Raw genomic sequence first — 25340 nt, 5'->3', positions numbered from 1 at the left:
CGTCCCCTGACCACTCTTCAGTGCTCACGGAAGCTTCCCTGATACTCAACACCCTTCTGTCTGAAAGGGGGGCTCTGAGCTGGATCTGCTCCCCGCACCCCTCTCTGGGACCCACCTGAAGGTCCTTTACAGAAGTCTGGGTACTGACTCTTCTGTTTGAAAATAATCACCAACCTTCCCCGACCCAGAAATGGGGCCCTGAAAAGTAATGAGTCTCTTTTAGCATGAAATTGTTCGGAGCCAAACACACTGTGCCTCCCCGCTGTGTCCATATCTGTGGACAGCTCTATCGGGCCAGGCTCTTCTGTGCCCCCTGCCTCCCCAAAGGCAGGGACAGACCTTTGGAAGACTTCCTGGGACACTTGACTTTGATCAGGACTCAGGGTGAAGTGCCTCACAGACCACCAGGTGGCTCCTGGCGAGCTCAGGGCCGGACTTAGGTCCCCTTCCCCACTTACCTCCACCACTTGTGCAGTGGGTCCTTCTCGTGAGACTTGCTCAGTCCTCCAAATCCCAGTGGGGTCGACTTTAACACGCCTGACAGACCGGCTTACGTCCTCTACCACGTGTGACTGGGCAAAGCCCCTCGGGCTGGTGACCTCTACCGTGGCTGACACCGGACCCGGGGAAGCGACCTGCTCTGTGCCCTGAGAGGCCCGGCTGGCATCGCCCTCCTCACCGCCGGGGCGGTACAGTTCCTGGGTGGCCCAGCGCTTGAAGCGAAAGCCGGCAGCCGGGGGCTCCTCTGCGGTCTCCCCGTCTGGGCTTCCAGGCGCCGGGCTGTGCCGCCTGGCCAAACTGTCTCGTACCACTGACTCCACGGTTTTCTCGATTTCACTGGCTTCGTCTTTGCTCAGCTCCTCCAGGTCTAACTGATCGGCATCCACGGTTCTCGAGAGGTTGACTTCGGCAACCAAGGTCACGGACCTACCCCCGGAGGTGTGGACTTTCTTTACGTCGACCGAAACGTTCTCGGGCCCGCCCTGACCCTCTCTGGTGAGAGCGGACAGCTCTTCCTTCATGCGCTCCGGAAGGCTCTCTTCCAGCTGCCCGATAACCTCCACCAGCTGGTGTCTGGGCTCCTTGAAGGATCCCTTAATGGATGTGTGGAACTCAGGTGGTATCTTAATCTCCTTCTCGATGACTGTGGGCTCAGCATGAAACTCACCACTTCTAGCTTGTTCCTTCCAGTGAGTATAACCCACCTCCTCCTCCACAGAAGGTTCCGAGATGTCCAACGGCTTCACCACCTTCTCTCCCAGCCCATCATCCGTCTTTATTCTTCTCCGAGTCCCTGGCACGATTTCATCTTGCCAAGAGTACCTGATGGTGGACTCTTCTTCAATGTGGATCTGCCCATACACCGAGCCCTCGTCTCTGTCCTGCCCCGCAGGGTGCTCATCTGGGGTCGACACAAAATAACTCTGCTCTCCCTCTGAGTCACCCGCCTCCATTACTTCTTCAACATGAGTTACATTCTCTTGGGGCCGCTGGGTCTTTTTATGCTGATTGCCTGAGAACATGATGTCTGTTTCTCCATAACCTTCTTCCTCCTCAGCCAGCCCCTTGGAGCCCGGAGACACATCATCAACCTCCTCCACTTCGAAGGGGGTAGAAAACTCATCCGCCTTCTCACCAGCAACATAGCTCACGGGCTCCTCAATGATCTCCACGTTGACCACCCTTGCCCTCCCCTCTCTTCCTTTCAGACCAAGGTTGATTATGTCTCCTATCATCCGCTCAGCCGATTTTCCTTTCAGGTCCACCTCCTTAACATCCTTGCTCAGAAGATAGTCCAGGCCAGCCTCATCTGAAATATCCACCTCTTCGGTCAGTTTCGACTCCACGACTATCTCAGTCTTTGTTTTCCTGTCGCCGGGAAGCTCCTTCCTGTCCATGTAAGTGACCTTCGTGTCCGGAAAAGAATTAGCAGATGTCTCTGTATCAGGAGACTGGGTAAACTGCTTCAGGATACTGGAGACGATGTTTTCGGCTATGGTTTCGGTCGTGGAGTCGCCCTTCGGGGAGCTGGTGGTGTCGCCGTGGTCCAGCCTGAACCTGGCCTCCCTCTTTTCCATGCCTCTGCCTGCACCGTCACGAGCATCCCCCTGGAGCGGAGTCTGCAAACCTTTCGGGGCCACCCCTGGTGTGCTATCCTGGGAGACTTCTAGACTGATCGGTACCTCTCTTTCTCGAACACTCTTCTCCTTCGCCGACTCCTTCCCTCTCTCCTTTTCCCTCATTTGCTGGCTTTCTCTTTTTCTTGCTTCTTTATCTAACTTTGTCAGCTCTTCCCACCTTAGATTCCTCTCCTCTGAAGCCTTCTCTTTGGAATCAAACACCTTCTCTTCCCACTTTGTTTGGATGGCACCTGGCCTGTTTCTCTCCTGCTCTCTCGTGACGTTAGCCCCTGTCTTCTTTTCCACAAGGACGGTTCTCTCACTTGACCACGTGCTTTTGGAAGCACCTGCCGACACATTGTCCCGATAGGGCTTTTGGGCAAGGGCGGGCTCTTTGGCTACATTAGCAGAGGCGGCCTTTGTACCCGCGGTTCTCGGTCTTTCGGGGAATGTTTTCGCTGGAGCCTCAGTATCCCTTAAAAGACCGGGCACTGGAGAGAAAGTTCTGACGCTGGCTTGGCTGTTGGCAGGTTTTTCCTGAGAGTCGGCAGTTTTGCCGTCAGTTTTCTCCCACCGGGTAGTGGTTAGGGAAGAATATCCCGAGCCTAGGAAGCCACTGCCCGCAGCACCTGGGACGGCGGGCCGAGCTCCGGGCTTTGCCGACAGGTGAGAGCGCTGCGCCAGGCTGTGGCTGAAGCTGGCCGGAGGTGCTTTCCGCCTGGGAAACAGATTTCGTTCATTTTCCCTCTGCAGCACCGTGCTGGCATACTGATAGGATGTTTTTCTGAACTCTGCAGAAAACGACAGTCATCATTACCCTCTCTCATCTTAAAAGCATCACTACAGGTCAAATCCCATCCCATCATCATAAATACAAACTATTATGGCAGGAAGGGCATTTACAAATGAACTATTTTCCACCCCCAAATCATTGATTTTGGTAGTTTAAAAAAAAAAACCCGTTACAATAAAATGTAGCGCTATGCATGCCACAGCACAACACTTTGCTCTCGTTGCTGATCTTCAAATATCATCCACCTTCACAAACATCAGCAAACGTGAGCTCGCGCAGCTCGGCGTGTGCATTCGAGAGGCTGGGTGCTAGTCTCTGTGGATTAAATTTCACAGTACCATGATAGTTTGGAAACATGCATTGCTGCTTTGTTGACAGCCTGAGTTTATTTTACTTATTTCCGTGCAGAAGAGAGCTTCATAATTACAAAGTACGAGATCACGCCACGCTAACTGGCATTCTCTCTCCCCCATTTCATATGCCCTGATTTGTCACTGGTTTCCATGTTGGGCCAAGAAGTATTGACGAGGTTAACTTTTTCTAAAGCTCCCTGGCTTCTTCTATTTTTATACTTCTATTTTTTTTCTTTACAAACTGTCCATTTGAAAGGGAGCCAGAGCAGGAAGCTGACCAGTCACCAACACTACGGTCTGTTTTAATGTCCTGATCCTGGGCTTCTTGCTTTGCTCCAGATGGTCCACAGAGGGTGCTTACCCTCGGGGATGTCCAAACTCCGGGTGGGTACCTGCTCTCAGGCATAGCAGCTGGTGGGTTAGAATGTGGTCAAGAGCACCGTCCACCCTGAGAGCGCCCCCTTGTGCCCACCACACCCCATCCGGCTGAGCCTAGCAAAGCCCACTCTCCACCCTTGATCTCCCTGTCACATCAGCCAAAGCCAGGGGCCTCTTTAGGACAGAGCTCAGGGTACAAGAGAAAGACCAGGCCAGGACATTTTCTCCAAGATTCCTCCTTTCAGGTCAATATACTGATCTTAAACAGAGAAGCCCCAGAAGATGAATCCCTGGGAAACTGCAAGAACCATCTGGTCTTTAATTAAGGTTCACCAAGAAATATGGAAGATGACAGACTGGTTTTAGGCTGTCAACCGAGTGTGGGCAAGTGGCCAGAATTATTCTATACAATATTACAAAAGAAACATAAGTGTATTCATAAGTATTGATAAATTCACTATCTAAGAACACATCCGTACATTTATTCAGTGAACAGTTAACTGCATGTATATCACACAGGACACACAACTATCTGGAAACTCAAAGCCTATTAAAAGAGTTCACAATTGGTCCTCTTTATTCTAATGCTACTTTCTTTTAGCCTAATCCATAACTGCTAAAATAGATTTAGTTTACAAATACTGTCTCTGTACCCTTTAACAAGCCAGATGAAACAATCAGTGAATGAAACAAGTTAACAGAGGCCCCAGTAACCCTCCTGCTGAGTTCTCCCTAGGCTCCAAGAACTCAGCTAGTCAAAGATTAGCAAGCCCTGGACCTCAACTGGTGGTTCTCCTCAAAGTGTGGCCCCAGCCCTTTTCTCCTCTCTCCCTTCTAAGTGATGTGATGGACTTTCAGACTTAAATAGCCTCACGTAAAAAATCTAAGTGACTGAAGTAAACCTTGAAATCTGGTGAATAACATCTTTCCTTTTTTTCAACCTTACTCTCAAAATCAGTAAGTAAACTTACTGGATATTGTCTAAGACCCAATTCCTACCAGTCACAGACACCTGAAACCAAAATTATTGTTCTGAATCAGTGACTTTTCAAATCTGTGAATTGCCTGCTGTTTTTGAAAAATAAAGATGGAAACTATTGTTTGTTTGTTTTTTTTTTAATATGCCATCTATCCAGACTGGCAGTTAACTAAATATTCTCCTGACAGATGTACCAAATATATGCATTCCCAATTTGCCATGATGTTGAATATGGTAATACTCATGCAGACCGAAACTCTGCTGAATAAGGTATATACTAAACATACTGTAAGTAATTTAATCTGCCTTGCTTAGCCAGAAAGCCCTTTAAGATTCTATACGGCTTTTAAGCTTTTTTTTTCCTTTTTAAAGTTATCCTGCAGGTTTCTTAGGGTCTTTCTAGTGAACACTAACCTGTTCATTGGTTCCGTAGCTACAGGAAATATGACCTTTATTCTGTAGCTTTTGGCCTCAATCAAGACAGACCTTAGGGCACCCAGTGACACCTGCTACCCATGTCAATCTGAGCTGCCCGGGCCAATGCAGGTCAGTAATACAAACGGCATAACCGTTCCCACCTCTGCCCCCATGGGCCAGCGAGTTCCAGAGAGCAGACTACTTGCCATACAAAGTAATACCTCCTGATACTTGTGTTAAAACTGTAAGATCTACCCTATGACCCAGCAATAGCACTGCTAGGAATTTATCCAAGGGATACAGGAGTGCTGATGCATAGGGGCACTTGTACCCCAATGTTTATAGCAGCACTCTCAATAATAGCCAAATTATGGAAAGAGCCTAAATGTCCATCAACTGATGAATGGATAAAGAAATTGTGGTTTATATACACAATGGAGTACTACGTGGCAATGAGAAAGAATGAAATATGGCCTTTTGTAGCAACGTGGATGGAACTAGAAAGTGTTATGCTAAGTGAAATAAGACAGGCAGAGAAAGACAGATACCATATGTTTTCACTCATATGTGGATCCTAAGAAACTTAACAGAAGACCGGGGGGAGGGGAAGGGGGGAAAAAAAGTTACAGAGACGGAAGGAAGCAAACCATAAGAGACTCTTAAATACTGAGAACAAACTGAGGGTTGATGGGGGGAGGGGGAGGGGTGGTGATGCGTTTTGAGGAGGGCACCTGTTGGGATGAGCACTGGGTGTTGTATGGAAACCAATTTGACGATAAATTTCATATTGAAAAAAAAATCAAAAAATAAAAGGGAAAAAAATAAATAAAAAATAAAAAAAGATATATATCCAGAAGTGGTGGGGGGAAAAAAAACAACCTGTAAGTCTTTGGTCCGTAAAGGGTGTTCCTTCTGAAGGGTATGACAAACAAGTCCACGTCCACTGTCTCCTCACCCTTCACCCTTCCTGCCTCTCCATCGGCACCCCCCTCCTCCCCACTCACCACACTGGGTAGGAAACGCCCCCAAAGTATTGGCTAGATGAATAAATGAACTTACTAAACACTGTCCCATGCATTCACACTTACATTGCTATTTAAACCACAGCCTATCAAATAAAATCTGGCTGGTACTTGAGAGGCATGAATGACACTTATCTGAAAAAAAAAAAATCATACCTAATCCCAAATTCTTCCTGACAAATGATGCCTTACTATTTAACCATGGAATCAACCTGTTCATATAGAAAACACCCTACAATTAAATATTTAGCTTTTCTTATATTTACCTTGTGGCACGTTTTCGATGCGCTCAGTCAAGATCAGTATCTCTGGATTACTTTCTCCTTCTAGTAGGGCTCTGTAAAAATTAAAAAAAAAATTCATCAGGAAATAAAAGAGTGAGAAGTGCTGCTGTAAGCCATAGTATGTAGTATCTGGTCCATGACCACAGTGTCCCAGTGTCACAGGACTTGTGTCTGAAGATACTGCACCACAGGGATCGAAGCCCACCTCAGTGGGCCTGGCTGGATAGAGCAATGAACATAATGTGGGGTGAGGGCTACAGACATTCTAGAAAGCCCTTCCAAGCCCAGGACAAGGAAAAGGAGGAGAAGAGAGATGTGGGCCTAGGAATGGGGATCAGGGGTCTGGCTTGTCTGGGAAGCGGGGACAGGCCCATGCACGGCAGATCTCCCCAGAGCTAAAGGGCCCCAGAATAATCATAACTCCCACAGGGGTCTTTCTGGAGTCACACGTTGGGGGTCGACTAAGAGCAGAGCAAGGACTGACACTGGTTTGTAAATAAGGCAGCCAGAATGTATTTATGGTTTTTACACTGGGCGAAAAGGGAAAACAAGAGATGGAAAGCGGGCAGGTAGAAGAGGAAAAGGACAGGCTGCAGACCACCTCTCCACCGTGTCATCCAGAGAAGCATCCTGGTCTCTCCTTTAATGAAACAGCAAAAGGCACTTGATCGGGTGATTCCTTTGGCCACATCCAGAAGTCTAAAACTGCAGTGTCTTCAGTAAGCTGTCATTCACGCACACAACTCAGAGCCCTGGGGGAGAATGGGGTATCCGGCTCTGGGCCCGAAACACCCGGCGTGCTGGGACAGGTCAGCACCGGGACGTCCGTCACTCAGAGAGACCCCGAGGACGCTGGCCGCTGCGGCCACAACAGTTGTCTTGGTTGCTAGAGCAATGTGTGAAGTCACTAACGCCAGTTCCAAGAAACACACTGTATATGGCAAAGGGCAACCAGAAGCTGGGCCCACTTGGAAATACTGATATTACCACTGGGAGCTGGGCACAAAAATGGAGGAGAGATGCCAGATCCGAGCAGGGACTCAGTGGTTCAGGCAAACCAGCGCCAAGTTCTATTTCCACCGATTCAAATGTGGTGATCCCCATAAGTGCGAGAACCCCGTGGGCAGGTGGGGGATGGCCAAGGAAGAGCCCCCCCCCCTTCAGAGGAAAAAAGCAAAGACAAGGGCGAACGGGATCCCACTCAAGGTGTATGCGGCAGGGGAGGGGGTCTGCCACCGAAGCAGGGACTGAGGTACTCACTCAGGAAGATGAGGGGCCCAGTCCAGAGCCCCAGTCCGTCCACTCGGGGCAGAAGCCAGGAAACGGGACACCAACCCGTTAATCCCACATCCTCATGACCAAGCGTTTTAGGTTCCAGGAGGAGTCCGGGTCAGCAGAGAACTCAGTGACAAGGCAGGGCAGGGGGCTGGGGGTGTTCGGGATAAAGAAAATCCCCTGGGGGATAGAAATAGCTTCCCCCATCCCTCAGAGAGAATGCTTTTGTTCCTCTCTCAGGAAATCCAACCGTCACCAAACTCTGACTGAGTTCAGGACCCTGAGGGGGAGGCTATAGTTACCGAGGAGCGGGCACCAGTCACCTGAGGGGGTCTGTGTGGTCACATGCTGGTCACCGGCCCTGGCTAAGTCTGGGCACCCAGCGTGGCTCTGACCCTCATGAAGCCCTCCTAGCACCCCCGATCCCGCTCCACACAGGGCCAACAATAAGCATCCGGCTCAGAGGTAAGAGCACTGGAGTGCAGGCAGAGTGTCTTGTCCAAAGGCACACAGCTCACCAGTGGGGAGGGTCGATGGAGCCCAGGCGCCCATCATCCCTGCAAGCTGCTTAGACCTTCCTGCCACGGCTAACACATCAGGATTTCACACACATTTTCAAAAGAACAAATCCTGCAGACAGACCCTCCAGAACGTATCAATGAAAGCATATTCAACATCTTTTGGTGACTTCCATCAAAACGCCCCTCCAGGGCTCTCCCACAATGAAGCTTCTTCCAGGGAAGAACTCGGTCGTCCTCTCAATGGCTGGCTCCCGGAAGGCAAAGCGATGTGTCACCTTCTCCGCCCGAGTGTCCAGCGCAGTCTTACAGGCACAGTTGAGGGACTGTCATTTAATTCACACCTTAATTAACAGACACCTCTCCTGACACACACAGAGTCCTGCCCTGGGCCAACGCAGCTCACAGGACTCAAAGGACAGAGGCACAAACAAACTCTGCCGAGGAGACGCCAGAAATTTCCTCAAAAGCTCTAAAAAGAACATTTTTAGGGAACAGACTCCTACAACTTTAAGAAAAGGGTAGAGCGTTCTCTGGTTATTTCGAGAGCATTGGAGGAAAACGGCCGCCAAGCCGTGGTGACTGTGAGAAATGCCAACCCCCTGAATCACGAGCTATTAGTGAACATTTTATACAGCCCCGCAGGCTGGCAGCCTGTTAGAGCAGGAAAATAAGCAAACATGTGCAGGAAAACCAAGTCCCTGGCCTCATTAAGGAGTCCGAGACAAATCCATAGTGCATAAGTGAGCTATAATGTGGCCTCTGGCCAGGCTCCAGGCCCTAATAGACCCCACTGGTCATCAGAGCCAGGCCCACAGTGGGGGCTCTCTGGCCGGGATAGATTATCCTAATGCAATTACAGGGCACGTCCGCTATGATTCCTCACTGGGGGCACAAGGCACGCCTCTGTCCGCAATAAGTGCGGACAAGAGTGAGGGAAGAGGGACAGCTGGAAGATGTTTCCAGAAGTGATGCCAGTGGAGCCTACTGGGATGGTTCACAAAGTGCTTCCTGGCTAAGTGCAGGGGCGGGGCGGTGAGGGGAGGCAAAGGGGACAGAGCCGGGGAAGGAGCCTCAGAACTGCCTCCCTGGCCTCTAAGATCCAGAGAGGGTAGGGGGCTGACTGCCACCCTGACTGGACTCAGGGCTGGGTGCAGGAGAGGGAGGCGGAGACAGAGGACAATATGACCATCCACACTGGCAAGGCTCTGCCCCACACTACAGGTGTTTTGTGGAAGGTCACACTAGGGCCATGCTGCTTCTGGTCATTCCCTCTGTGCTCAGTGCTAAATCACGTATCAAAGGTCCATCCATCTGTTCTAGAGACTAGAAAAAAAAATCAAATGGTCGACAGAGGGGCCAAGATTACTAATAAAACAGAGAAAGGAAGGAAGCATAGGGAGTGGTTGATGGAGAAACTTCCAGAGTCGGGCTGTGTGGATTCAAATCCTGGGCCTGCCACTTCCTCATTCTGTGACCTTGGGCAAGCTACTCAAACCCTCTGTGACTCACTTTCCCCATTTCAGAAACAGGCAGCATTCACCAGTGTGTGGTGCCGGTAAACTGGAAAATTCTCACAACAACGGCGGTCACAGAACAGGTGCTCAGTAAATGTTCACAATCGTCATCATCTTCTACTGACCTTAGAAGAGAGCTAATTTTCAGTTAACTGAAGCAGTCCAAGAGGGGAAGAGTTTCTGGGTAACCTACGATCCTGGTTAATGAAGGGTAACCCGTTTCTTCAGTGACATGGGGAAGGCTAGCAACCAAACATAGGGTCCATCCTTTCTGTCTCCTCTCCCCGAAACTACAAGACATCATGAACTTCAAAGATCTCACCTAATAACTGGCTAAGTCTCAGCCACGTGGTTGAGTTTTATGACACGTGGTTATAAGTTTTCAAAAGAGTAGGATTTAATTTAGAAAAACTAAATGTATTCCTCCAAGAGCTTGAGAAATTCCAAAGGACTGTTTTTCCTTTGAACTGGAGCACGCAAAGGGATAGGTAATCCTAAAAAAATAATACAGCAACCAAAAATATCATTACGACGATGAACTTGCCAATGGAAGGAATTATCTGTATTGCTTTATTAGCGGTCCAAACCCAGAAAATGAGTATTTATTTCCCCCATTTGAAACACGCTGTCTCTGCTGCCATTACAAAGAGGAAACAGGAAGCTCGCACGTCCCCGCTGCGCAGACATACAAAGAACATGTTTTGACTTTGACGTTGTTTCCAACCTAACCTTTTAAAAAGGACTTTGCCTGACATATCGCAGGCAGCAAATCTTTGCATTACATGTTCATACGTAAAGCAAGACTCCCTTCAGTATTTTTCTTTTGAAAAATCGTCTGGCCCTGCTTTCCATTTCTCCAAGCGACATTTAGAACAACTGTTATATATTTCACCCCCAAAACCTAAAACACAAAGCATCATTTTATATTTTGAGGGAGAAAGCATCACCTGACCCCACAGATTAGAAAGCCAGGACAGGACTCTTGTGCACACGATTTTCATAGCCTGCAGTTTTGTGGTTTCTGGACTCCGTTTATTCCTGGGTGTTTTTGCATTTTTTTTTTGTTTCACCCCTAAGTGTTTTTTTTTTTTTTCATTCTATTTTCTAATCGCTTATTCCTGATGACTGGGTTCTGTTCTCTTTTTGTGTGTGGGGCGGGGAGGGCAGGGCAAGGAGACTATTTTCTAGCTGCGTTTATGCAAGCTCTCAATCTGAAGTTTTGGGACCAGGTCTTCGTGTCAGCAGTGCGGGGTGGGGGGGGGCTGGGGTGCCGTGGGCTCTGGACAGCATCACTGGCCCCTGGTTTTCACGGAGCCTGAACAAGCAGCTGCTTCACAGAGAAGGCTCGCTGCCAAGGTCTCGTCTGCAAGAGCACGTAATGAAGAGCGGCACCCTTCTCCCACGCTCCTGGGCTCCCCCCAGCCAGGCTCCGGCGCCTTGGTCAGCCTACGCAGAGGCTCCCTCGGCCACCCATGTCAGGTCCTCTCTACCTGAATCGCCAGTGACCGGAGACCTCCTGAGGCCTCCCTGCACCCACATCACCACCCATCCCCCCACCCCCCCGCAACCTCGGCACGCAGTCGTCCTGCCCTTTAGCTGCCAGCGGCCACCTCCCTGCCCCCTGCTTGTGCAGATTCCACCTCAGTGGCCTCCAGTCGAGGCCCCTCCATCTGCCCTCTTCCCAGGCCTCTGCTCACTCACCTTGCATTCTCCTTCCTCCACCTGTTTTCTGATCAGACTCCTCCACCTGGAGCTCCTTCCGGAGTCCTTCCTGTCAGCCCCCTTCCTACTGCCGACTTTCCCAGCCCTCCAAGGCCAACTCAAATCTCACATCTCTTGAAAATCTCTCCTGCCAACCTCGGCTGGCAGCTCTCTGTCCCTCCTCTGAACCATCTTTATCTGACCCTGTTAGCTGGCAGTGAACGGTCTACAGTGTTTTCTTGGCATGTGTGCTCTTTTATCACCTTGTTTGGCTTTTCACCTAAGGGGATTGGTCCCTCCCCACATGCCACCCCCCACTTCCTGCCTCCCCTCTCTCCTTACCTGTCTGATCGAATCTCCACCATCCTTCAAGATCCGATCAGTCTCACCTCCCTCCTGAAGCCCTCCCTGATTCTCAGAACTCCCTTCTGATCTCCAGATGCCTCGCAGTTGTGTGGCTTGTAGGGCGTTTCTTGTTTCCTACACAGTGCAGGAGGCGACCTACATCCACGCAGCCTCATCCACCGCACGTGACCCTCAGCACCAAGCAACTGGCCATATGTCTGTGGCCCTGCCTGCCAGCGTCTCTGGAGCAGCCGGAAGGCAGACCCCACTCACAAAACATGGCCTCACAGGGGTGGCTCTTGCCCATCCATCACACACACAGCCCTCCATGCCAGGCCCCCAAAACCAAGCTGCCCAAATTCCCGGCACTGCCACAGATGCCACGCTAGCTCCGTCCTCAGATCCTCGCCCAGGCTGGCCCTTCTGCCCGGAAGCCCTTCCCACGCGATCTTCCTGGAAGCCCGTGGCTGCGTGCCTCATCCACGATGCCCCCATAGCACCCGGCAACCAGTACGCCTGCCCTTCATTTGCCTCATCTCTAGGCTACTGTGAGACAGGCTTAATGCTTTCAGGATGTCCCCAGGCCGCTCTGCAAGCAGTGATGTGCACACGAATCACCTGGGATCTCGTCATGAGGCCGACTTGGACCAGGAGGTCTGGAATGGGCCGGAGATTCTGCATTTCCCACAGGCTTGAGATGATGCCAACCCTGTTGGTCTGCACCCATGCTTCTCTACCCCAGCTGCACCTGACGGTTCTCCTCGGAGCTGTAAAACCACCAGACCTGGGCCCATCCTGGGCCAGGTTAACTGGAATATCTAGGACTGGGCCCAGGGGCCAAAGCTTCGTCAGGTTCTCCAGATGACCCCCAAGTACAGATGGAGCTGAGAACCACACCCTGTCCCGTTTGAGCATCTCCCCTCCAGCCGCTCAGCTGCCAGTGTAACAAACACACTCACAATCACGGATCTGGCAGACAAGCACCTCCAGCCCCAGACAACTTCACCGGTGACAGGTAGAGGAGAGTGAGCACGGGTCCCCGTGCCAGCCCGCCTTCTCCGGTGCTTGCCCTGGTCTTAGCATCGGCCAGTCCCACAGGAGGAGAGGGCTCATTCTCACACTCACCCACCAGGTGAGACACCACTACCTTCCCTGGCCACCAACTGGCCCACTAGGCTTGCTGAAATCCTCCAGCCTTAGACTCCGGGGTTTGCTTTGTTCTAATTTTATTATCTTATTAAATCTGTATCTTTATTTATAAACTCTAAGTCTACATTTAATTATAAATTACACAATTTTGTTATTAGTATTTCTTTTTCACAGTGAAGGGCCAGATATCTGGGTTCAGAAGTGTTGGTGACACTTGAGAGCCGGCCTCCGCGCAGCTGACAAATTCCAGCTGTACTGGGATGTGCTGCTGACTTTAAGGAGCCACAACCCCTTCTCTTCCATATGAGATGCTTAGTCAGAATGGTGGCTATCAACTCTGGGCACTGCACGGAACACCTGGGGCAAATGTAGATGATCTCGGTCAGGAGAGGAAAGCAATGCCAGCCACACTGTCAGCCACCCTCGGCCCCTCCAGACAGGGCTGGTAAGAAGTCACACTGCAGGGGGCCTTAGGCCCTGGTCCCCAAGAGGCTGACAGTCTCTGCTGCACTCAGTGGGGCAGGGTGTGGAAGGAGGGTCAACTTCCTCAAAGACAGTGGGTCAAGACTTACAAAGATCAAACGGGCACTTGTGAAAGGGTCAGAAGAACAAAAGGGCACTAACGCAAATGTGAAGTCTGATACCTGGCCTAGAATTTGGGCAGCGAGGTAAAATCCTACAAGAGTCACATATGACAAGGGTTTTTCTGCAGGACACCCAGCAGCTATAATAATGCTAGAATTTTGGCTCATACAAAGAAAGGGATTATATTCAACTGCCTGTATGTCTTTTAGATCTGTGGGCACCTCCCAGACTAAATCCTGAGCCCTGGGAAGCAGGGAGGCCTGCAAGCAGTTCTCACCAGTGGTGTATCTGCAACCAGGCAAGGCCAGGCCCAGGCTCATCATTTTCCCCGTGCAAACTTGGACTTCAAAGAGACACACGGTGAAATCAATCACCTGCTTTTCGGATGTCCTGTTGCCACCTAAATTCCTAGGGGGTAGCCAAGTCAACCCTTAATTGGGTTAGAGAAATGCCAGCAACAGACAGAAGCAGTACACTGGGCCCCTGCCGACCGTCACACTGCTGGGACAACCCACACCTGCTCCAGGTCAGTGCAAGTTCAGGGCACCTCCCCGCTATCTCAATCCGTGGGACTCAAGGGAGGGTGACCCCTTGTTCCAAGCCCCGGAGCACTTTGTCCCCCTGACCAGGGACAAACACGTGGCCCAAGAGAGCCAGAGAGCTGGGCCCAGGAGTTCTGGTGGGATGGATGTGAAAGAGCCCCTTCCTCTGACCTCCAGGTCAAAGCCTGGCACTGCCTGGGGCCCATCCTGCCGCAGCGTGGGCAGAGCCAAGAAGGAAGAGACCAGAGCAAGTGGCAGGGACAGTCACCATCAAACCTGACCAGGGCACTCGGACCTACTGTGCCTGAAACCAGGCACTTCTTCAGTTAAGCAAGTAATAAACACTGCTCTTGGCTTGAGCCAGTCTGAGAAGGCCTTCTGTCACTTGTAAGTGAAGAAAATCCTGATTAATGCTTCCTTCCCCCTGAATAAAGCCCGTTTTGAAGTTTTCCTTATTAGTAAACCCAGATTCTCTCACGCAGCATTTGTTGGAACTCCCTACCAATTTAATTTTGCAATCGTTCATCCCAGGGGGTCTCCAAGGACAATGTGGGAGATGGAGTTTGAGAAGGGACAGGCTGGCAGTCGCCTCCTCCACCCTCTGTCCGCATCCAGACTACCAAGGCCTCTGCAGCGCTCAGCCACAGCACGGCTTTCAGAGGGAGGGGCGCAGCAAAGCCCCCACTGGCTTGCCCACCCTCCCATTCAGCTGCTGGGCCCTAGGCGGACCTCACCCCCTAGTGGCTGCCTTGGGCCCAGGCCAGGGGCTGCCCCACTGCCTGCTCCCTCTTCACTGATGGTACCGAGGGCCTCAATGAGAGGGTGGCTGAGGTGAGTCCTTCCAGACAGTAGACAGTGAGGCTGGCCCGAGGCTGCATTAGGCTACTAATGTATATCAAAGCTACCCAGGCCATTTGGATATTCTGAGAGGAAAATCATGATCAGAAGACTGTGCAGGCAGCCCACAGGGAGTGCTGAACTAGGCCTGCCTCTGCCCTGGCTCTGTCTCTAATCAAGGGAGTGGACCCTGGTCCCCTCCTTTTCCTCTCCAGGTTGAACTCCCCCAATCTGTTAGCAGTGATGTTGTCAGAAGATGGCACTTATGACCATGTCTTCTACTCACTTGCCAAGGCAGATTTTCCAGAGCTCGTTCACACCCGCAATCAATTTATGTATGCTCCGACATATCCTGGAAGTGAAGCGGTGGGCGGGGGGGGTGGGGGTGGCTACCAGGCCCCTCTCTCCTGCACCTGGGAAAGGGGTGAAGAATATCTAACCACCCAGAGAGGGAGACTGTGGAACAGTGAACAGCCACAAAGGGATTGCTCGATAATGTTGGTTGCTATTATCATCCTCACAAGCGGGGATCCAGGGTCTCCTAAAGTGCTTCCACTGTAAGTGTCTGAGATCTGGGCCCCTCTGTACCAGTCCTCATTGAGCATGAAAGCTGCAGGAAATATGGGGCACCACCCCAACCAAAGACTGCTTACCATGGGGAGCTGGAGGGGAAAGGAACGCCAAGGGAAGCATTGCTCTGCTGGCCCACGGGCGGTTCCAGGGGCCCCAGGCTATGTTCTCTGCCCACCCAGCATCCAGCCCCTTTGAGGGCTTTGAGACCTTTTAATCTGGGTTGCTCACCCCCGATTCAAGTCAACATCTCCATAAACAAAGCCAAGTGCCTAAAGTAGCATGCTCATCTGCTGGCAGAAATGCAGTTCCTCAAGGCCAAAGCTGTGGGGAGTAGAATCAGAGCCCTGAGATTTGAACAGTGCAACAGGCACGTGGACTTGGGAGTTTCTGGGTGTGAGTCCTGACCCCCCACATTCTAGCTCCATAACTTCCCTGAGTGAAGTTTGTCCCTCTGTAAACGCAGGAGCTAATTCCTAGGATTTAAGGAGCTGACACATGTAAAACTCTTCCCTGGGGCCCAGGACACGCAGACGCCAGGCAAGGGTATGAATTCCACCATTCCCATCACTGGGTGGGGGGGGGGGGGGGGGGGGAATTGGCTTGGTGATCTAAGTGAGGCCCCGCTCTTCCTCCTCTCTAGCCCTGGACTCCAGGGCTGGCCACACCAGGATTCGTCCTCTGATTATCATGGAGCCTCAGGGACTCTGGAGGCTACGGGGGATCTCTAGCTTCGCCAAGGCAACCTCTTTGCACAGCATCCTTACCGATATGTTGCCACCTCCCGGCTGAGGCCAGTCTTCACCTGCACAAGCTCCTGATAGTCCCGCAACCGGTCCGCCATGGCCAAGGTGAGGGCCGCCTTCTCATCCTCCAGGCAGGTAATCACTCTCTAAAGAGAACAAAGGGCTTTTAGATCACAGGACTAGAGCTTTGCTTGGTCAAACTGAAGGTACCAACAGTTCAAGACAGACACACACACACACACACACACACACATACACAACCACCTCTAGGCTTCTTAAAGATGCAGTCATTGTCAGGGCATTTTTATATTTTGACTTTTAAATACAGTATTTCTTCCACATTAAAGTTTTTTTAAATTTTTTTTAATGTTTATTTTTGAGAGAGAGAGGGATAGTACGCGCGAGTGAGCAGGGGAAGGGCAGAGAGAGGGGGAGACACAGAATCTGAAGAGGCTCCAGGTTCTGAGCTGTCAGCACAGAGCCTGATGCAGGACTTGAACTCACGAGGTGTGAGATCATGACCTGAGCTGAAGTTAGATGCCTCACCGACTGAGCCACCCAGGCACCCCCACATGAAAGTTGTTTTGTATTGCACATGGACGATTTTGATAGGACACTGGCTCCTCTGCTCCTACTTTCTAATAATAATGAATGCTTAGGAGTCTCTTAAAGAATCTCTGCTTAGGAAACTCAGCATATCAAACCAGTCTACAAAGATGCTATTGAAAGTAAGCCCAGACCAGAGAGCAGAGGGTTTACAACATCAAAAACAGAAGTCACTCAGATGTGAAACAGAATTTTCTCCGTACTCATGATTTCCCCAATGATAAGCAGGTACACTGACAGAGCTCTGTGTTTCACCTAGAAAAGCTACTTTACAATCATCTGGGGAGAAAGCTACATTGATGAGACAGAAATATCTTCTAGGCATAAATGTCAATTCAGAACGGGATATAAATCTTCTGACTGTACTTGTAGCACAGAGTCGTAAGCACTCTCTCTGCACATGCTCACATCATCCTCACAGCCCCTATGCTGGTTCCACTCACACCTGGTAATTACATCTATCCTTCTCTCCCCCTGGCTGGGAGACACTGACGGGCTTGGTCTGCCACGTTGGGCATCCCCCTCCTCTAGAAAAATGCCCACTCCCTCTACATCACACAGTACACAACTGGTGAGTTGGACTGGAAATGATCAAGATAATAGTACCTCCTCAAGATGTGGTTTTAGTTGTTGTTGTTTTTTTTTAATGTTTATTTATTTTTGAGAGACAGAGCACAAGAAGAGAGGGGCAGAGAGAAAGAGGGAGACACAGAATCCGAAGCAGGCTCCAGGCTCTGAGCTGTCAGCACAGAGCCCAATGCAGGGCTTGAACTCACAAACCGTGAGATCACGACCTGAGCTGACGTCAGATGCTTAACCAACTGAGCTCCCCCCTGCACCGGGCACCCCAAGTTGTGCTATTTTAAATCGACAATACCTTTTAGTTAATAAATACAATGGCTCCATCAGTGCCATTTTATAGCTTTGCATTACTCTGAATTATAGTTTTTGCATAATATTTTATAGTTGTTCTGAGGAATAATTAACTGAGCACATATTAAAACACTGGAATGAGTCCATATACTTTAACTTCCGGTTTGTAATGGAAAACAGCATTATTTCTGAATACAGTTCACTAAACTGGCTACATTTTTAGATATTTATCTTTGTGAAATTCAAAAACTGTAACGCCAGAAGGAGAGGGGATCTATTTCCATTCCCCATGTAATCCCTCCAGCAAAGGCACCTGGTGATATGCTAAAGGTCCACAATTAATATGTAAATAAAACCAAAGAATGAACTAAGATCTCACGCTGGAGCTACCATTTTAAACAATGCACAATCTTCAGGAAAATAATTCTGCCTCCCAAAGAGTTCTAGCTCAGCGAATGATTGTTAGATTCTCCTGGTATATAAAGGGTGCTTAAAAACAAAAAACTGAAACTATTTAGCTTTTAAAGCAAAGAAGTAAATTTAAGAACTAGCAAGTATCCCAGAGTAGATCTCTGTCAATCTCCTGGAAAACTGGCATGTAAGTAGATAAAGACCTTCACCTAAGCAGACCATTGGCCAGTCTGGATTTAAGTGACAAGGTTGCCAGAATTTAGCCAGGATATTCCTCCATCTATAGTTAAGTCTTGGTGTTAAAATCCTCTGTTCTCCCCTGTTAGAGGGAGTATAATCCCAGGTATAAGTTAGAGTTAAAACATGCTATAAACATACAGCCATTACTCCTTCCTACTACATGAAATTCAACCTAAATCTCAAAACTTGAGAATCTGTAGTAATGCATTCTTTATAGAGAACTTCAATTATTGTGAACTCGCTTAGAAAAAAAATATCACGTGCGCTCGATTCTCCAACCACAAACGTCCTGAGGAGGTCAGGACCCCCCCAGCCAGGCCAAAGAGGTATGCCCAAAGATTCTCTCTCTCCCCAGAGGGCACTCTAGAATGGTTCTGCACCCCCACAAAATACGAGGAAGAAAATCAAACTGGGTGTAAGTTAAAAAATATAGTTCCCACCGTATTTCCATGTGATTCAACCCTTCCTAAACTGTCAAAGGAAAATTACTTGACTTTTGGAAGCAGGAACGTTAAGACTTATTATTGGCTCCTAACAGTCTCCACAGAAATTGTAACCGATCCTACTGCTTGAAGAAAGCTTCAGACCTGGTTTCTACCTTGCCAGAGGTTTTCAAACCGTGGGCCAGGCCAGGCCAGAGGCAGTGGAGTATGAGATACAGCACGCTGATCCTAAGTAACCAAGCGAAAGCATATCCGCCTAATGTTATAAAAGCTGGGGAGAGAGGTCACCTTTTTTAGTTACTATTTAGGGAACTTTTGGATGGCATCACAACAGATGATGAAATGTAGCTCTGCATCAGGGAAAGCGTGCTGCTGACAGTGTCCAGAGAAATCGTTCTCTTACCCATAGCAAAGCCGCTCTTTGCTGAGCAAGTCACACAAACAAAATAGGAAGAGCTTGCAAATGTCACAGTCACTCAGGATCTTGAGTGTTAGAGCTGGAGGGATTTAAATACCACGATAACCTGTTTTAGACCCCAAACCTGCATGTATTCATAATAACAAGCGTTAATTGAATCCTAAGTGTTTATAGCTCTAGTCCAGACAATACCCTCAACTCCAGGCGCATAATTTTATGCTGCAATACCAGGTGGGTATCTAAGAGGCATCCAGAGTGAACTCTGATCTCCCACCCAGATCACCTGCCCCAACCCCCTCTAGCAAAGAGGGCTCCCTTTTTTCGGTTATTCAGGCCACGAGCACTGGCATCAACTGGGATTTCTGGCCCTCTCTACCACTGCCATCCAATCCATCCGCAAACCCTGTCTGCTTCAACTCTGGAGGGCAGCTCCCTCTCAGCACCCCACCCCTGCCTCTGGTCCAAGCATCCAGTGCCTCCGGCCTTGATTATTACTGCAGTCTCCTAAAAAGTCTGCTCTGCTCCCACTCTTGCCCCACACGGTCTACGTTCTACACAGCAGCCAGAGCAGTTCCACTCAGACACAGTCAGACCACCACTCCCCTCTGCTCAGAGCCATCCAGTGGCTCCTCATGCAGCTCAGGGCAAAAGCCCAAGTCCTACACAGGCCACGCTCCCCTTGCTTCCTCTGCCCCAGCCAGGCCCGCCTCCTGAACACTGAGCAGCTTCCACCTCAAGACCTGTGAAGTCAAGGGACTTTCTCTGTTTTGTTCACTGCTATATCCCTGGTACTTAAGAACCAAGCTTGCTTGGCACATTATGTGCTCAATAGCCCTCGGATGAATGAGTGAATTGGATTTTATGATCCCTTTTTTACAAACGGGGAAACGGAGACACAGTTAGTGGTAGAGCCAGAATTCAGGCCCAGGCAGGGTGGCTAACCCATTCCTATTCTAATCAAAAGAAAGGTCTCATTCAGTCACGTTCTGGGGACTTGGAAGCCTTTTATAGTTAGCCCCAAAGGTGAAGAGCTCAGTTTTGCAAGCAAAAAATCTCAGTCTTTATAGGGTAAGGCTGGCATAAACCACAAATGTCTTAAGTTTTTGTCCAAAGCTCCTTCCTGCAAACTGGGAGACAGGGTGTATTACTCAGGCTTTAAGTGAGTACAAAATGCTGGGGACTTGGATGTCTAGTTCAGCAAACTTCTCTCTGGCAACTCTGACGGAGAGGCCTAACAGAGAGAAGGCCTAATATGTAGGCCTTAGGGGAAAAACCACTTTTCCCAGAAAGAGAGTCCTGGCTAGCATCTCGTTCTCCTGGGCTGCACAGGAGGCCCAGAGCCAGGAAGACTCTCTGGGCGCTGAGCAGGAGCTCCTGCCTCCAGGAGGGGTAGGGGAGGGGCCCCATTAAACCACAGGGAACACAAAAGCCAAATGAAACATATTTGACAGGAAGAGTATCCTAACAACAGCCAGCTGGAAGGGTCAGAAAGGATTTTAGGAGTTTCAGATTAACTGGGCACCACTGGGCTAGCCCTGAGTTAGAGAATACCGGTTAAATGTTTATCTTGGATGGGAACAAAGAAGCAGCTTAGTGGTTAGTTGCTCAGATGCTGGCACCTGAATAGAACCCTGGCTTAGCCACTTACAAACTAGGTGAACCTAATTCATCATCTGTGCCTCAGTTCATCATCTGTAAAATGGGGCTGATTTTAGTATCCACCTCATAAGATCGGGGTGAGGACTAAGAGTGAATTTGTGGGAAAAGCCCGATCCCTGTGGTACCTGACACAAAAGAAGCGCTTGATAAAGGCTAACTCTTAGTGATGAAACATGTACTACACTATATTAGCTAAATCGGGTTTTAATTGCATTTTCAGGGTCCCCAGAGCATCTATAGAATCTGAAGATATCAAGGGCTTGGGCTTAAATCACTGATACTTACTCTTTAACAAATGCCTGGTATCTTTACACTTTAAAAAAAAAAATACTCTAATGGTTGGTGTTGAATCTTTGGAAATGCAGTTTGAAATCTGGCTGCTTTAAGCTAACAGGGGAAAGATTCGGTATAGGGATAGGGAAGGAATGAAATCTACACACATTGGAAGTGAAAACAATCCAAGCCCCATTGACATTCCTTGCTCTCTACTTTTAGGGCAAAGAAGTAAACTCCAACGAGAGAGGTATCACCCGGACAGATTGAGGGTGGGGTCCTAGCCCCCCCCAGGTGTGACCCCAGGGAAGGCACATCCTCGCTGGGCCCCGGTCTCTGCATGGAAGAGCGGGACAGTGATTCCAACTGTGCATCCCAAGTCCCCACTTCTGCACAGTCAGAAGAGCTCTGTTTTTATCTGCTCCTATCTGAGGCTGCACTAAGATTTATTTACGGGGAAAAGGGTCCTGGGCTAAAAAAGAACCCTGTAACCAGAGCTTCAATGTCCAGAATGGGCCAAGTGAGCTACGACTACAGTAAATGGTGAGGATTTGGCCCACACGATACATCTCAAAGAAGCAGTTTCTAAAAGTGCCAATGCAGCCCGGGCCCTTGAGGTGGGAGCAGAGATTCCCTGAAAAGGGGCTCAGTGGACAGGAAGTTTGGCTGGCACTTCCTTTTGGTTAAAAGCTCCATGAAAGCCTACTAAGATACTTTTAACTTACACGCAACGCAGTGCATGGGGCCCTGTGGAACTAGCATCTCTGGCTGTCATCACTGGAGAGGGAAGCACTCTGGAGTCTAGAGAAAGCTCTGGAAATCAGCACACACTTCTGCCAGTCCCTATCTTTGCTCCACCTACAACCCCAGGAGAATGCTTTTGACAATTATGAGGCGGAGGCTCAACCAGACCCACATCCTAAAAGATTAAGTTCCGGGCGATTTAGGGGCGTCTGGGTGGCTCAGTCAGTTAAGCGGCCGACTTCGGCTCAGGATCAGGTCATGATCTCATGGTTTGTGAGTTCAAGCCCCAGCTCAGACTCTCTGCTGTCAACGTGGAGCCTGTTTTGGATCCTCTGTCTCCCTCTCCCTCTGACCCTCCCCAGCCAGCTCTCTCTCTCTCAAAAATAAATAAACATTTTTAAAAATACTATAAATTCCAAACAATTTAGTACTGTATTGCTTTACAGGATTTCCCATCTAGGCTCCAGCTCTATGAATACTGAAACCCCACCGCAGTGCTGAGGACCTAGGAGCGAGCAGCCAATAGATATTTGCTGACTGTGGACACCTGTCACATCACCATGGTCCTCTATGCCACAACCATCATGTTTCACTTACTTTTAACTTTAAAAAAAGGGGGGCACAAAAATCACTCTACCCAAATCTTCAACCCCAAATTATCCCCTTAAAATATTTCTGAATTTCTGTGGATGTTATTGTCAACTGCCGTCCTGAGAACTAAGGATAATACGATTTGGGAGTATTTTCAATTCTGGCCTAGACGAGGCAGGACCAGGGCCAAACCCAGTGCTGGACTGGATGGACACACAATAATCAGTCACAGGTGTCACCCGATCAGTGTCAGAGGTTTGGGCTTTGCCTCTCCGAAATAGTAACTGTTTATATTACCCTGCACTTGTAATAACATCCTGCCACAGGGACCAGCACGTTTCCACAACCCTTACACTACCCAGCGATCTGATGGCCCGCTTGTGCTGTGGGAAAAACATCTCTGATTTAAGCTCCTTTCTGCATGGAGGTTCCTGCCCCTCCCAAGAACAAACAGGGCGAGTGGCCCAGAGAGCCAAACCAGCTGCCTCCTCCAGGGAAATCACTCTGGCAAAACGGAAGCCGTTTTAGGAACAATTTAAGTTTTCCCCCAAGGGTGCCCTACGGCTAAGGGGCTGTCATTTTGAATGGCGCCCGGTAGGGGCTTGACTGTGCCTAAGAAACCTCCCGGCGCTGAGACCTATCCGAGAAGGAATGAGCTGTCACCTCTGCGGTCACTTGTGGAAGTCAGAGGGAGGGGTGTCTTGGCTCACTTTTGTGTAAATCAGGTGCACGAAGCACAGGAAATCGAAAGAGAACCTGGAGCTGACTGGGTCTTTTGTCGGGATGCCCCCTCTCATGTCAAGAGCTAAAGAAACTGACAACCTATCTAGACGGCACGGACGGCCCCGCCACATTAGCACTAGCCGGCTGTCCCACACACCGCCCTCCTCTCCTGCGGCTGGTGAGACGCCGGGACCCCCGAGGTCCCCCTTCCGCGCCCAGCTCCCGGGGCTGTTCGGGCACCTCCAGACCGGCCCCACCCGTCGGCGACGCCACGCCCAGGGCGCACGCAGCGGGTCCGGGGAGCCCCGCCGCTCCCCTTCCCTCACCACCCACAGAGTCCGGGGTGGGGCGGTCCCGGCGCACGGACCTGCCGCTCCTCCGCCTGCAGCTCGTACGCCTCCCGCAGCCGCAGCAGCTCTTCCTCCAGCAGCGCGCGCAGCTGCTCCAACTCGAGCGCCTCGCGCCGCAGCGCCTCCGCCTCCTGCGCGCAGTGCCGCGTCTCCTCCTCGGCCTCGCGCCGGCTCTCCTGGCCGCGCCGCAGCGCCTCTTCCAGCTCGCGCACCTCGTCCTCGTACAGCTGCACGGTCTCCCGCCACGACTCGGCCACCAGCAGCGCGTAGCTGTCGTGCACCTCCCGCAGGCGCGGCGGGGACGCGGCGGGGCCGGCGGCGCGGGCGCGGTAGCTCATGGTCAGGCGGGCGGCGCGCTCGCGCAGCTCCCGCACGTCGCGCTCGTGGGCCGCTTCCAGGCCCCGGCGCTCGGCCTGCAGCCGGCCCAGCAGCGCCTCGAGGGCGGCGCGCGCGCCCAGAGCCTCCTGCAGCTCGCGCCGCTGCGCGCCCAGCTCGGCGTCCAGGCGGCCGCGGGCGGCGCGCTCCTCCTCGCCCAGCCGCTGCAGCTCCCACAGCTCGCGCCGCAGCGCGTCGCGCTCGCCCTCGGCCAGAGTCGTGGCCCAGCTCAGCTCGTCCAGCTGCTGCCGCAAGCCGCGCGCCTCCTCGGCGAAGCGGGCCTGCCCCTCGGCCCACAGGCCCTCCTGCCCGAGCCGGCCGCGCAGCTCCTCCTCCAGGAGCAGGTTTTCGCGCTCCAGCTCCCGCACGCGGCACACATAGTCGTAGAGCCGGGCGTTGAGCTCTTGCAGCTCGGCCTTCTCGGGGCCCGTGTGAAGCCGCCAAGACAGCATCTTGCTGGGCGTACGGGGCTCTGCCGGCCGGTTCCCTCCTGCCCTGGTCTTGTCCCCTCCTCCGCGCCGCTCCGGCCCCGCCGCTGCCCGGGAGGCCCGCAGACTGGGGCCGGAGCCGGCGCGCCCGGGCACTTAGCGGACGGGGCGGGCGGGAGCGGGCGCGGACCACGGCCACCAGCCAATCAGAGCACGGCCCGGCGAGACCACTGCGGCCAGATGGCGCCCCCTGCCGGAATAACAGCGGCGCCACGCGGCCGCCCGGCCCAGGGACCGGGTGGCCAGGAGTCCTCGTCGTCCACAGTCACTTAAAAGCGGGCGGTGGCTCGCTCGCCGGGCAGGGATCGGAGAAGGGATGCCGGAGAGAGGTTCCTGTCGCTGCCCCGACACGCGCACCTAGAGCACCCGAGGGTCCTGGAGTCCATGGAAGGATATAGAAGTCTCCACTAAGTGAGATAGAACTGGTCGCTTATAGGAGACTTCTCATCCCCAGTACTGGAAATCGGAGCCTTTCTATTTTTCTATGTAAAAAAAAAAAAAAAAAAAAAAAATTATTGTAAAACATTTAATAAAATTTAAATATAATAAAATAAATTTAATAAAAATTAAATATACCAAAATTTAAAGCATATACCTCTATAAATCTAATATATGCACATTTACTTACACATACATAGATGTGCATTAAATATTCTATTTTAACTTGAACATAAATGCATATTCATTTGCCAGTGTTTCGATGTACATACAGCCAAACTTTTCTTTTGATATGGGCTGACTAGAGTTTCACATTCTCCTTATACAAATTACCCACAAAGGACATAGTCTCCGCTTTCCGATATCATTTTCATTCTTTTGGAGTGAGACCTTAAAGAGATTTTGAAGTTCTCCGAGTGCAGAATTTTCCTAGACACTTCCTATCTTCCCAAACTTTATACAGTTGTCACCGCTACGCCTAATGTGACAGCTGCCTTTTTTCTAACCTCACACCTCAATTTGTCACCGAAACCACAGCTCTCTTTTGCACACTTGTGTGTCATTAGCTTTCATGACA

General features: G+C 50.7%; 1 protein-coding gene across 1 annotated transcript in view; it reads right to left on the bottom strand.

The window, feature by feature from the left end:
• SYNM (synemin) overlaps nucleotides 1-24373 on the bottom strand; it is a 28097-nt gene extending 3724 nt beyond the window's left edge. Inside the window, exons 1-4 of the mRNA XM_030317483.2 lie at nucleotides 23480-24373; nucleotides 16153-16277; nucleotides 6329-6399; nucleotides 459-2911 (exon numbers count right to left, since the gene is read on the bottom strand). Coding sequence (XP_030173343.1) covers nucleotides 459-2911; nucleotides 6329-6399; nucleotides 16153-16277; nucleotides 23480-24289 — 3459 coding nt within the window. The 5' untranslated portion in view covers nucleotides 24290-24373. The remainder of the gene's footprint in view (nucleotides 1-458; nucleotides 2912-6328; nucleotides 6400-16152; nucleotides 16278-23479) is intronic.
• Between the last annotated feature and the right edge of the window lie 967 nt (nucleotides 24374-25340).

The sequence above is a fragment of the Lynx canadensis genome, chromosome B3 (genome assembly GCF_007474595.2).
Source record: "Lynx canadensis isolate LIC74 chromosome B3, mLynCan4.pri.v2, whole genome shotgun sequence".
Taxonomy (NCBI): Eukaryota; Metazoa; Chordata; class Mammalia; order Carnivora; family Felidae; genus Lynx; species Lynx canadensis.
The sequence above is the reverse complement of the archived record's forward strand: the minus strand, read 5'-3'. Positions and strand labels throughout refer to the sequence as shown.